The sequence below is a fragment of the Peromyscus eremicus genome, chromosome 8a (genome assembly GCF_949786415.1).
Source record: "Peromyscus eremicus chromosome 8a, PerEre_H2_v1, whole genome shotgun sequence".
NCBI classification, from domain to species: Eukaryota; Metazoa; Chordata; class Mammalia; order Rodentia; family Cricetidae; genus Peromyscus; species Peromyscus eremicus.
In genome coordinates, this window is record NC_081423.1 from 60,505,249 (window position 1) to 60,519,672 (window position 14,424).

The 14,424-nt window shown below is 39.0% G+C and overlaps 1 protein-coding gene across 1 annotated transcript in view; it reads left to right on the top strand.

Moving 5' to 3' along the window:
• Positions 1-14,424, top strand: part of Ssh2 (slingshot protein phosphatase 2) — a 235,608-nt gene that overhangs the window by 169,785 nt on the left and 51,399 nt on the right. Inside the window, exon 4 of the mRNA XM_059271250.1 lies at positions 4,999-5,063. Coding sequence (XP_059127233.1) covers positions 4,999-5,063 — 65 coding nt within the window. The remainder of the gene's footprint in view (positions 1-4,998; positions 5,064-14,424) is intronic.

Here is a 14,424-nt window from a genome sequence, read left to right on the forward strand (position 1 = left end):
CCAACTCATCTGACTAATATTTTGGGTGAATTACTCCCTGGCATGGAATAGTAAGTGGGGTGGTTAGCTGCTTTTCAAGCTCCTGCCTGGCCTGGTTGACTTTTTTTTTTTTTTAATGAAATTTTCACAGTCCAATATTTCTACTTGACATTGTTCACTTAAGTAAAAAGAAAAAGCAGGTTTAACACGGACTGCATGGAATTGACTTGTGATCCAGACTAGACAGATGGGATGATATATGTAGAACTGAAGTATATACAAGCCGAATCTTCACGTAACTGCCTTAGCTAAGCAGAAGAGCATGTGTCAAATGCTTTAATGTCTGAATGTGTGTTCCTATGCGTAGTTCTTGAATGTGCCTGGAGTTTGTTTTTTTTGTTTGTTTTTTTTTTAAATCTGGGCATTTAAAATATCCAAATACTGTTTGAGAATTTTCAAATTATATTATTAATAAACATTTTTAAGTATTTAAGGAAAATTATGACAAAATTCTTTAATCAAACTTTATCTGCAATTTAGCTACTATTGGTGAAATATGTGCAAAGAGTATAAAATAAAGGAGGGACTTTAGAGGTATATTGCCTGTTAGTCTCTGTAAACATGAATTTCCCTGTAAAAAATAATACCCTGCTTGCTCATGGCCAAACTTTTCATAGATAAGGAAACTAAGCTTCTAGACAGACAGCTCAGATAAGAGGCCTCACAGCAGAAGGAAGAGTGCTGGCTTTTGTCTGACTTTGAAATAACTCAGCTGGATCTTTGCACCACTGGTGCTTTGAGGAATTTGGGCCTGCTGTTCAGGGTTCTCCAGAGGTTCTGCATCCTGAGTGTTTTCCGGGGCTACTCTCGTGGTCCTCAAGAGGAACTTAGGTTTGTGGTGGTGTTTGTTGCTTCGTTGTGCTAAGAATGGAACCCAGGGGCCTTGTTTCATGTAAGGCAAGCCCTCTACTGCTTTAATATATCACCAGCCCTGATTTTAGTTTTTCGTTTTGTAAGATAGAGTCACATTCTGTAACCCAGGATGGCCTCAGATTTACAGCGATCTTCCTGCCTCAGCTTCTTGTGCACTGATTGCAGGTGTGAGGGTTTTTTTTTTTTTTTTTTTTTTGGGTTGTGTGTGTGTGTGTGTGTGTGTATTTTGGGGGGAGGGGTACTGATTGTTTATTTTGAGGCAAGGTCTTATGCAACCAAAGCTAGCTTCAAACTCACCATGTAGCCAAAGCTAACCTTGAACTCCTGATCCTTCTGTCTCTACCTCCCAAATGCTAAAATTGTAGACTATTATGAATAATGAGCATGAACTTGCATATAAGTTTTCATCTGTACATGTATTTTCATTTCCCTTGTGTTTATACCTAAGAACATATCCTGCTTCTTCAGATTGTATCTCTGGGCTTGAAACATAGTAAAATGGATCTTCTTTTTAATTTTGAAGGTTAAAGGATTCTGTTACACTAGAATTAGTCAGAAGCAAGCAGTGAGATGGGGAGGGGAAAAATTATTCTTTGAGAAAAAAATGAGAAAAGGTTTCCAAACTTGTCAAGCTTTTAATCACACCTACTTGCATTTTTTTCTCCCTACCTCACACTACTTTTTGCACAGCTAATGTCATACTTAAAAGCTATGAAGTGAACACACAGAAAATTATATATGTAAATTTCAAGCCTAGTGTGAAAACCAGCTATACTGGCATCTATGGTTATGTGACTGCATCAGACATCTTAAAACTCTTTAAAAAGTGCCATAGGTGGGTAGAAATAAAGCCTTGGGTTCTTAGATTGTTATCATTTGTGACAGCATATTATCTGCCTCCTGTTAGCCAAATCCTCCGATTTCCTAGTACAGAAGAGGGAAATGGAAAAAAAAAAAATGTGTCTTAAATCTTTTTTTTTTTTTACTGGTCTCTCTTTTTTCAAAAGGCTTATTATTATTTTAATTATGTATAGGTATGTGTCTACATGTAGGTATGTGTACATGATTGCAGATGCTTGAGGGGGCCAGCAGCATCAAATCCCCTGAAGCTGGAGCTATAGGTAGTTGTGAGTGGTGAGAATCAAACCCAGTCCTGTGGAAGAGAGTAGCAAGTGTTCTTAACTGCTGAGCCATCTCTAACAGCCCCTCTTTGTGTGTGTGTGTGTGTGTGTGTGTGTGTGTGTGTGTGTGTGTGTGTGTATGTATATATAATATTCTTTGATGGTTTCATAATGCAAACAACCTCGATTGTATGCATCCCCAACACCCTTTCTACTCCCCCAGGAACTCCCAGCTCCTCCCTCCTACTTCCTCGGGCACTTCTAGCACATGCCCCTCTCCCTTTCATGGTCTTCCCTTCTTTTGTTAAGAACCCACTAAGTCCAGTTAGTACTGCCTATTAGAATGTTTACTGATCTTGTTTGACTTGATCTTGTGCTGGTAACCATAGCTTCAGTGAGTTCCAGGGTGTGCTGCCCAGCATTTCACATTCCTTCCTAGCCTCTAGCTCCTACATTCCTTCTGCCCTTCTGCAATTTTCCAGAACTTTTGTTGAGGCCTGAGAGGTGGATAGGTGTTCTATTTAGGGATGAGCCCTCAACAGACACTCTCAGCACCTTGATCAGTTAGGAGTGTGCATATAACTGTTGACCACTGCAGAAAGAAGTTTCTCTGGTCAAGGTTGAGGGCAGTACTAATCTATGAGTATAAGAATAAATATTAACAAGGTAGTCCAACAACATGTTGTTTAAGAAAACAACAGTAATAGGTACTTCCCCAGAGCCTCTGCTCCAGAACCTTGAGCTTTGACCAGGTTTACAGTTCCAGGCCTAAACTCTTCCTTGTGGAACAAGCCAAATCCAATCTAAAAGCCCCTCACCTTTGTGCCATCGTTGCACCAGTGAGAGCATCTTGTCTGGGAGGTGAGTAGTACAGCATGCAGGGTGACTGCATAGCTTTGCTCCCCACAGTGGCCTGTATACCACCTTCTGGCACTATGAAAGTTGGTCAGCAGAAAGAACTCTCAGGTCAATTCCAGCTTGATTTCTGTGTCCTGCAACCAAAGTATATTGTGTCTTCAGCAATAGGGGCATACCATCTAGTTCTGGTAAGAAACTAAGAGCAATAACAATAGCTTGTATTTTGGGGGGGGTGTCTGTCGAGCCTCCCTGGCTAATAATGTATGGAGAGGGAACTCATATTTAGTACTGGTGATTTTCAGTTAATAACCCATGTCTTCTGTGGGAATCATTGTCCACCCATACAATATATCTGTGTTCAAATTCCTATTCTTTTTAAATATGTGTGTGTGTGTGTGTGTGTGTGTGTGTGTGTGTATGTGTGTATACCTCCACAAGCTTATAAAATATGTTTCCACAGGGTTTTGTTTTGTTTTGTTTTTTATCGTAGTCTCTTTTGTTTTTGGTTTGTTGTTGTTTGAGACAAGGTCTCACCGCATAGCCCTGGCTGGCTTGGAGCTCACTGTGTAGACTAGGCTGGCCTTGAACTCATAGAGATCTACCTGCCTCTGCCTACTAGGTGTTGGGATTAACCATGATGCCTAGCATCATCCTTAGTATCTTAAATCTTTTTTTTTCTTTTTTGAGACAGAGTTTCTCTGTGAAGCCCTGGCTGTCCTGAAACTTGCTCTGTAGACCAGGCTGGCCTTGAACTCAGAGATCCGCCTGCCTCTGCCTCCTGAGTGCTAGTATCTTAAATCTTACTACAGAGATTTTCAATTTAGTTTTAAAAAATATGTAAGAATAAGTTAGGTTTCAAATAGTTGGCCATGTTAAAGCATCTAATATGTTCAGGAGAATAACTATTCCTGATATGTTCTATTTAATAAGTATTCTCATTTTAATATCATCCATTAACCATTTTAAACTATTGAAAATAAAGGGAATTATTATTAAATTATTAAGTAACAGTATTTAAGTTATTAAATTATTAAATAACAGTATTTAAGTTAAAGGCATTTCAGTATTATTATTACAGAAGAAGATATTATGTATACCATTCAAAACTCAAGGATAATTCTTTAAACAGTTCTTTTACTACCCTTTATGGGACTCCACCAACAGATTGCTCATCCACTTCCACCATTGTATGAAATAGAGAGTGTTCTCAAGTATATCTTCTCTAGGACAGATATAAATTTTAACATACTATACACTGAAAGTAAATATATAAAAATGCAGCCTACTAATCTCTTACTATTTAAAAAATTAAGCCAGGCGGCAGCACACGCCTTTAATCCCAGTATTCGAGAAGCAGAGCCAGGCGGATCTCTGTGAGTTCGAGGCCACCCTGGCCTACAGAGTGAGATCTAGGACAGGCTCCAAAACTACACAAAGAAACCCTGTCTCAAAAAACAAACAAACAAACAAAAAAGTTAAACCAACAATCTTAACTGATTTCTGTGACTCAGCAACCTGGTCAGATGGCTCAACAGCTAAAATCACGCACTTCTCTTATAGAGGACCCAAGTTTGTCCTCAGCACTCATATCAGTTGGCCCACAACCAACTCCATCACCCTCTTCTGGCCTCATTGAGCACCTACACTCATGATAAAAATATGAGATGGAGCTGGGCATGGTGGCTCACCCCTTTAATCCCAGCACTCCAGAGGCAGGCAGGTCTCTGTAAGTCGGAAGCCATCCTCATCTACGTATGGAGTTTCAGATCAGCCAGGGATATACAGTGAGACCCAGTCCTAAACTACAACAAAAATTTATGAGAGGGTTCCATGGGTGTAGGTGCTTGCTGCCAAGTATGACAACCCAAGTTCAATCCCTAGCACCCACATAGTGGAAGAGAGAACCAATCCCCACAACCTCCATGGAAAGTGCCATGATACATGAGCACGTGGGTATGCACACACACTAAAATAAATTAAAATGTAAAAAAAAAAATTTAACTCTTCTCAGTAAATCATAACTTTACAAGTTGCCAAGGTAGAAGGAATCCTCTCTATTGATTTTTGAATGGAGACTAATCATCCCTTGCTTTGTAAATCTCACCAGGTGATCTCCAACAACATCTTCAAGCAATGTTCATTTTACTCCGCCCAGAAGACAACATAAGGCTGGTAAGTTAATGGCATTATCGTAATTGTCTTCCTCAAAAGCCTGCCTAATTTAGCCAATATTGAAGTCAATTTTTGTTAAAAACACAATGCTAAGAACTAGGTAGAACAGAAATGAAGAATGACCTATCCCAATCCAGCTGAGAGTTTAATTCTTGTAAAACATAATATGAAGTGATATAAAATACTCTGATAGCTCAAGATTGTTGTTAAGTGCTGATTTGTAAGTTATTGTCCATAACAACAATTGAAGTTCAGAAAAAGGAGAGAAAACTTAGGAATTTGACCTGGTTGAGAAGGTTTTATGCTTAACAGTGGAACTTGAGCAGATCTTAAAAGATGATGAGATTAAGCAGACAGAGTTCATCCTAAATAAGAACATAGCTTAAGCAAAAGGACGTAAAGGGAGGGACGAGGTATGAGTGAAATAACTAGCAATTGTTACTGACTGAGTCAAGAGACCTGGGCTAACCATGTCATGCTGGACAAGTTACCTTAGGCTGTCTTTGCCCTTTTCCTCATTCGTTGACTGCTCTTACAGTTGACAGGATTATATAGACACATTAAGAAGTATGAAATGGGGGCCAGTATGGTAGCTGCATGCCTTTAATCCCAGCACTCGGGGCCAGAGGCAGGTGGATCGCTCTGAGTTCGAGTCCAACTTGTTTTACAAAGCAAGCTCCAGGACAGCTAGGGCTCTATAAAGAGACCTTGTCTCAAAGAAGAAGAGGAGGAGGAGGATAATGAATGAAATGCTGCTGTAGGAGTGCGGCAGGCCAGTGAGGAAGGATTTAATGCCATAAACAGAGCTCTCGAGCAAGCAGGTCACAAACTAGAGATAGATTCTGTTTAGAACACACAGCTGTTTGGTTTGGTTTATTTTTTATATTACCCAGAATGTTAAAGCTGGATTACATATAAAAGTCAAAATCTGGGTCTTCAGAAGATTAAACTTCTGGCAGTGCCAAGATTTTATCCTCATGTGACAAAACACAACTAGATTGGCATGTAGAGATCCTGCTGGGTTGAGGTTTGCTGGACACTTGGAAGTCATGTGTCTTTTTTACATGGTTACTTTTCTGACTGTAATAAAAATAAGAAAACCAAAATGGAATGAATACCTAGCATAGTGGTACACACCTATCATCCCAGACAAGAGTACTACTTCTAGTTCAAGGCCAGCCTGGTCTAGATAGAATAGTACACTAGCAAGACACTGTCTGAAAGACAAAACACCTAGGCATAATGGTGCACAGCTTTAATCCCAGCACTTGAGAGACAGAAGCAGGCGGATCTCGGTGAGTTCAAGTCAAGCCTGGTCTACAGAATGAGTTCAGGACAACCTGAGACTCCATCTCTGGATGGGAGTGGGAGGAGGAAAAAACGACATGAGATGAGCATGTGGCTTTACTTGTTTAGAATCCATGTGGCTTATCTCACATTTACATTTGTATTTGATCCCTAGATTACTATAAAGTCAGTCAGTACCTCTCCCTCTTCATGAAGCAGTTGTGAAATACAAGTTTTTTGAGCCAAAAAATAACATGATCCAGCTACAGTGTCTAAGGAAGATTCTCTAGAAGCTAATTCAGAATAGACAGAAGGAAGTACACTAGGCAGTTGTTATTCAACCCTCTAGGTTAAAGTAGTAACTTGGAAGTTGACTAAGCTATAAGCATATTAAATTCAAATAGCTGGCTTCTACTTTCTGTCCAAGAAGAGAGATCATGAGTAAAGTATGAGATTGACTGTAGAAAGTTTGATCAAGCTTCTGAACTCTCTGGTAATCACTGATTCATCATTTACTTTACTTTTTCTCTCAAATGCTGACTCTGTGCTGTGTGTGTACGTATACATGTAGAAGCCAGAGGTTAATGTTAAGTACCATCCTCCTCAATAGCTCTCCTTTTTAATCACTCTCTACCTTATTCATTTATTAATTGATTGATACACACTTTTTCTTTTCTTTTTTTTTTTTTTCTGTCCTGGAACTCACTCTGTCCTGGCCTCAAACTCACAGAGATCCACCTGCCTCTGCCTCCTGAGTGCTGGGATTAAAGGCGTGCACCATCATCACCCTGCCACACTTTTTCTTTAAAATTTTTAATAATTTATGTATGCTATATACATATGTGCAAGTACACTCACCGTGTGTGTGCATGTGGAAGCAATAGGGTGGCATTAGGTGTCTTTCCCACCACACTCTACCTTATTTTTTTAAAATAAGGTCTCTCACTGAGATTTACCTGCTGTGCCATTTTCCCGTCATTGTCTGCATTTTAAAAAGTATTTCACGTGTGTATATCTGTGTATTTATGTGTACGTGTGAGAGACTGAGTAGGGACACTTATGCCATGAGGTAGTGTGGAGGTCAGAGACCTTTCAGGAGTTGGTTTTCTCCTTCCATGCTGGAATCCAAGGACTGGACTCAGATCATCAGGTTTGTATGCCAACCAGTTTTACCTGCTGAGGTATCTTTCTGGCCATCTGCATTTTTTATGTATTTTCTCAAATAATTCTTTAAAAATCCATCTGTGTGACATGGAACACCATTCTTATAGCATTGGTATTCTAAAGCAGTGGTTCTGAGACTTGAGGGTATATCAGAATCCCCTCAAGAGCTGCTGTCAACTATCAGTTTCTGGGCTTCTCTGGCAGTGTTTGGTTGGTGGGGAGGAAGTAGAGATAATTTATATTTTTAACAAGTTTCAAAAAGATGCTGATCACACTTTGAATATAACTTCCCATAACCCATACCATAGTCACTAGTACAGGCTGGCTATTTGCCGATAGCTCTTGAACATGGTGCGGTGTGGGAGAGCCAGAGCTAAGGATGTCATTGTGTGTTTTATCTTTTTCTCATTCATTATCTTCTGAACTTTAGTTTGAACCCCTAAATATGGGATAACCCCCCCCCCCGCGCGCGCATGAAACTTGAAAGAATTAAGAATAAAGTTAGGAGGCAGAGTTGAGGATGAAAGCCTCTTTTCCTACTAAAATATGCAGCTTCAACTTTTTAGATTTTGACAGATAGTCTCATGTATGTATTACATTTACAGAATGTAAGTTCAAACGTAAGTTGTAACTTGTGCCTCTGAATTAATCATTAAAATGATAAGCCATTTTACAGTTATTTTGAATTGTTACAAACACATAGTCATTATGTTTCAGATTATTGAGTGAGTCATCTTCAGGAAAATAAGTAAATGCATTGTGTGACTTTGGACAAATTAGCACTTTCTAACTGAAAGGGGCATTTGTAGACCCAAAGCAAAGGCTTTTGTTTGGAGTTAAATTTGGAATGCTAAAGCTCTTATCTCAGGACTTGTACATAAGGTTAAAAATTGGATAGTCAACTGAAAGTCCACTTTTTTTTTCTTTTCTTTCTTTTTCTTTTTTTGTGGGTTTTTTTTTTGTTGTTTTTTTTTTTGTTTTTTGTTTTTTTTTTTTGAGACAGAGTTCCACTGTCTATCCCTGGCTGGCCTGGAACTCACAGAGATCCTCCTGTCTCTACCTCCTGAGTGCTGGGATTAACGATGTGTGCCAGCCCTGCCCGGCCTTTTTCTTCTTAATAACTCAACCAAACCCTACTTTTTTGCTTAAACATTGAAAATATTGTTTTCTTTTGGGGGAATTCTACTTTCCAAGTACAGGTATAAATGTTACTTCAGTATTTAAGAAACTTCTAGTTGTTAAATAAGGAAATGGTTTTATAGTGTTCTTCTGAATTATCAAAGGACTACTTAAAAACCAAATGAGAAATTAACAATTTTAAGAATATTTACAGCAGCTTCAATTGAAGTTTTTGCAAAAGCTAAAAACTTGGCAGGATAATTTTAGAAAATTAGTTTTTTGGGTTTTAGTTTTATAATATGTTAAGTTTTTTCAAATGAAAATTAGTTTATTTTTTTTCTAAGTATAAGTGCATTGTGTCCAGTTTGGTTTTGTTTTCCAAATCAGACAATTCAAAAAGGAATAAAGATGAAATCACCATATCCCACACTCTGGGAAAAACCACTCCTGGCTATTTGAATAAGCACCTTTCACTCTCTCTTGGTATTTACATAGGGTCGGGGTGGGCAGTCGGGTGAACTAACAGCCATGCTTAATTTTGTTTTGTTGTTTTATAAAGTAAGCTGTGTAGTGTCTTTTAACCTGTTTGTCGTGGGTATCTTGCCATGTCAATAAATTAATCATGAATTTGGCAAGGAGGTATTGACTGTGCTGGGGATCAGACCTGGGGTCTTTTTTGCTTGCTAGACAAGTGCCCTACCACTGAGCCATATCTTTAGCCTTGACCATGGTTTTCAGGGATTCGACAGAATATAATTTATAGATTTTTTTTAAACTTGATATTCTTTTTCAACAGACACTCCCTCAAACTCTTTTGTTGTTGTTGTTTTGTTTTGTTTTTGTTTTTGTTTTTCGAGACAGGGTTTCTCTGTGTAGCTTTGCGCCTTTTTCCTGGAACTCACTTGGTAGCCCAGGCTGGCCTCGAACTCACAGAGATCCATCCGCCTGGCTCTGCCTCTCGAGTGCTGGGATTAAAGGCGTGTGCCACCACCGCCCGGCTTTTTTTTTTTTTTAAAGACTTATTTATTTATTATGTATACAGAAGAGGGTGCCAGATCTCATTACAGATGGTTGTGAGCCACCATGTGGTTGCTGGGAATTGAACTCAGGACCTCTGGAAGAGCAGTTGGTGCTCTTAACCTCTGAGCCATCTCTCCAGCCCTACTTCCTCAAACTCTTGAAGACAGTGTTCTTTAATTTATTAATGTCATGTCTGAAGTCTATTTTAATCTTAGCTACTGTTATTACTTTGTTCTTTTGGCTAGAATTTAATACTTACATACTTTTGAAACCTTTCTGATGGATTGGGTGAGCTGCTTGTCTAGACATTGTGTCTTTATAATGTGGCTTCCCTGAGGATAAATACTGCATGCAGAGGCATGGTCTAGACTTATGATGAAATTAAAATTAAAACAAATGTGTGATGTATGCTTCAAGAAAACTGTTTCAGGCTATTAGATGAGGGGGATGAGAAAAGCTTTTGTGCCAAGTAGGATCTGTGAACTGCTCCACTTAGGTACAATACTTAAATTGGACTGAGAGCTTTAAGGTGATTCTTTGAATGATGAGCTCTTGATGTTATCAAGTTGAATATTAAAAAGACAGGAAATGTTTGCACTGAATATCACTTACCAAAATGTCTTGAGCCAGATATCAAGCATTATAGACTATATTTAGGAAGACTTTTTTCTTTCATCAACCTTGACTTAATCAATCAGTTGGTGTATGAACCATCAGACAGAGAAAGTTAAAGAGATGGCTTAGTCGGTATAGTGCTTATTGCACAGCCCTGAGGACATGAGATTTTTAAAAAGCTGGTGTTAATAGTACATATCTATAATCCAAGCACTGGAGAGGCAACCAATTTGGCTAGACAGGATGGCCAGCAAGCCCTAAAGATCCCCTGCTTTTGCCTGGCCATCCAGTCTAGCCAAATTGGTGAGCTCAAGTTTTGGTAAAAGAGCCTGTCTCAGAAAATATGACAGAGAATAATTGGAGAAGACACCCACATGCACAGTGCACACAAATACAGTATATACATATATGCTATACACATATATACAACACATAACTAAAGAAAAATGTTTCAATTTTTTTTATTTCTCAGAATCATAGTTCAGTTGTTTCCACACCATTTGTATTTGCAGGTAAAATTTGCTTCTAACACATTTTAGAAATTGAACATTTAGTTTAAAGATTGCCAAGGCATGCTCAAGTTTAAACGTGTAATAAGGTCTGAAATCTTGTTTATTAGATGTTCTGAGGCTAGAGATATAGCTCAGTTGGTAGAGTGCTTAACTAGTATGTATGATGCCCTGGGTTCCAACTCCAGTACCATATACACCAGGCATGATAGCACTTGCCTGTAATCCTTGCACTGGGAAGATCAAAAATTCCAGGGAATTCTCCTCCCAGGCTACATAGCAAGTTTGAGACCAACTGCTAAGCCTGATGACCTGAGTTTGATCCCCAGGCCCCGCATGGCAGAAGGAGAGAACAATCTCTTACAGGCTGTCTGTCCTTTGACCTCCATATGTGCACCATGGTACACACACATCATTCATGTGCATACAATTAATTAAATGTTTTCAAATCTGATTTTACCTGCACCAGCTTGTCTGGTTAAAATAACAGTTGATGGGGCCAGTGAGATAATTTGGTCACTAAGGTTAAGGCACTTTGCACCAAGCCTGGCAACCTGAGTTCTCTCCCAGGACCCACATGTGGAAGGAGAGAACTGACTTCTGCACCTCTCACACACACTAAATAAATAAACATAATTTTAAAAATGACATGTATGTTTTGAGTGTTTCTATAAGAAAATCCAGAGCTGCCTCCCAGTCCACCTCATGTGTATCTACTGTTACCCTTTGTGTGTTTAATGTTCCTCCTCAATCTCAGTTGACTAACTCTAGACTGTGGTCCATTTAAATGTTAGTTCCTCGTAGTGTCTCATAAGTGAATTTGATTTCAAAACTTTTCTTCATGGAACATAAAGTGAACAACAGTATGGCTTGGGTCTTTGGCGTCAGAATGATGGCATTGCATTCTGATTGTGTCAGTTCTAACAAAGAAGCTTTAATTTAGCCACATCCACTGTTTTTACTTCCCTAGCTTTTCTTAGGAATATCAGAACAGAGGCATAAAGCTAGGTTTATAACTTAGTTGGTGGAGTGCTTACCCAGAATCCTTGAAGCCCTGGGTCATATCTCCAGCACCACAGAAACTGAGCGTGGTGGTGGATACCTGTAATCTTAGCCCTTGTGAGGTGGAAGCAGAAGGACCAGTTAAGAGTTATCCTTGACTGTGTAAGTTAGAAGCCAGCCTGGGATACATAAGACTGTCTTTATTTAATGTAATTGATTTACTTGATTTTTGAGACAGTAGGAGTAGAGCATACATCTCACAAGGGGAGAGCGATGTCTCCATCTTCCACCGTTGATTTCCTAGCCCTTGTGCTGTCCTGGCATAGGCAGCATATGTATGGCAAATATTCAAATGATTGTTGCCTGGAAACCATTTTGCTTTGTTTTTGCTTTGTTTATACAGTGATTTTTTTTTAACTTATTAAGAAATTTTCCAAACAGTCAAAATAGAAAATAAGTCCCAGAAATTATTTGAGTCAGCTTTGGTAGCCATCACCATGTGATGTGACATTTTACTTCAGATATTAAACAGAGGGATAGTAACCACGCTGCCATTATCACACTAGCAGGTAAGCCCTTAACTTCATCCAAGACCCTGTTTATATTCCAATCTTCTGAAGGCACTTTGAATGCATAAACAATGAATTAAAACTTTTAAAAACTAAGAAGCTTCTGAAAAAGGAATCTTTAATTGTTGAAGGTAAAGAAGAAGTTGAGGCAGAGGCGGGTAGATTGCTCTGAGTTTGAGGCCAGTCTAGACTATATAATGAGGCCAGGACAGCCAGGGCTACATAGACAGTCCCTGTCTTTAAAAAATAAAAAATAAAGGACGGGGCTGGAGAGATGGCTCAGAGGTTAAGAGCACGGCTTGTTCTTCCAAAGGTCCTGAGTTCAATTCCCAGCAATCACATGGTGGCTCACAACCATCTGTAATGAGATCTGGTGCCCTCTTCTGGCTTGCAGGGATATGTGCAGACAGAACACTGTAGACATAATAAATAAATAAATCTTTTTTTAAAAATGATAGGCGGATAAATAAATAAATAAAGGATTAGAGAGATGGCTCTTCCATTAAGAATGCTAGCTGCTCTTGTGGAGGACCCAAGTTCAGTTCCAGCACCCACATGGCTGCTCACAACCATCTGTAATTCCAGTTCCAGTTCCAAAGGCACCAGGTATACATGTGATGCCCTTCCATACATGCAGACTAAACACTTGTACACATAAAATAATCTAAGAAGAAGCTGACATGGGGGCATAGGCCTGTACTCTCAGAATTCAAGAGGCTGAGGAAGGAGTTCAAGCCTACTCTACATAGCAAACTCTGTCTAGAAAAAATAAAATAAAAAACAAAAGGAGGCAGCCCCTAAAATGGCTTTGTGGGTAAAGGTGCTTGCCACATAAAGTAATAAACTGAATTCAATCTGTGGAGCCCACATAAGGATGGATAAAGAAAAACAACTCCAAAGAGTTGCCCATGACCTCTACACATGCACCAACACACACACACACACACACACACACACACACATACACACAAATAGTAATAATAATAGTAGTAGTAGTAATAATAGTAATAATAAATCAGGAGTAGGAGAGGGAAAAAATCCTGTCACATACAGATATACAAACATCTGTTTATATACATAAATATCTGTTACAAACAGATACTCATTTGCACAGGGCCAGTATTCCCCTGGATAATACTAATAGTTTGCTTCATATTACAGTAGCTTGTGCAAATTTTATGTATGAGATGAGTGTTCACATTCATGTTCCTCATTTGCCCCTCTTCAGTTTATAGAACATATTTTGGCAATTGTTATGAATTCTGCTCATAGAAACACATTACAGTGGGTAATCATTTACCATGTATCATGCACTGATTCACATTCATAATTTCATAAGATTCTTTCTTTTTTAGGTGATTAAAAAAATGTTATTCAAGACTATTGAGATAAAGCTGGGAAACCTCAAGTGTAGAATTGGGCTTAATTGTAAATCCAGCATGGACAGGCAGGAGGAATTCATAGCCAAACAGCAGAGTTGAGTCCTGTAGATTAAGGCTGCTGAGTGGAAATATAAAAGATAAGTGAAGGACCGAGACTAAATTGACCAAAAAAAAAAGAAAGAAAGAAAATGGGGAGTTGGTAGAAATCTGTGAGCTAGGCAGCGGTGTACTCATCATGCAAGCCTGAGGACGTGAGTTCGGATACCCAACACCCGTGTAGGAAAAGCCACACGGGGCAGCGTGTGCCTGTTGTCCCAGTGCTGGCCAGCCAGGCTAGACAAAATGATCTTTGGGTTCAGTGAAGAGACCCTGTCTCAAACAATAAAGCAAATATTCAGGCCAGAGGAAGGTACCCAGAATTGAACTCTAGTCTCTACAGATCCATGCACAGGTGGGTGCACCACACACATACACACAGAAATTAAACAATGTAGTTTTAAAAATCCTGAACTATCCTAAATTATCAGGGTTAGAGAACAGAGGGCAAGATATGAAAGGAAAGCTAATCAGTTAACACTTTTGTGCCAAATTAACTTAATAGATTTTGAAACCTAGACTGAGTTCTAGAGAGCAGACCACTAGGCTGTACACCATATTCTCATTATAAATGCATTTTTCTGGACTGTTCACCCCA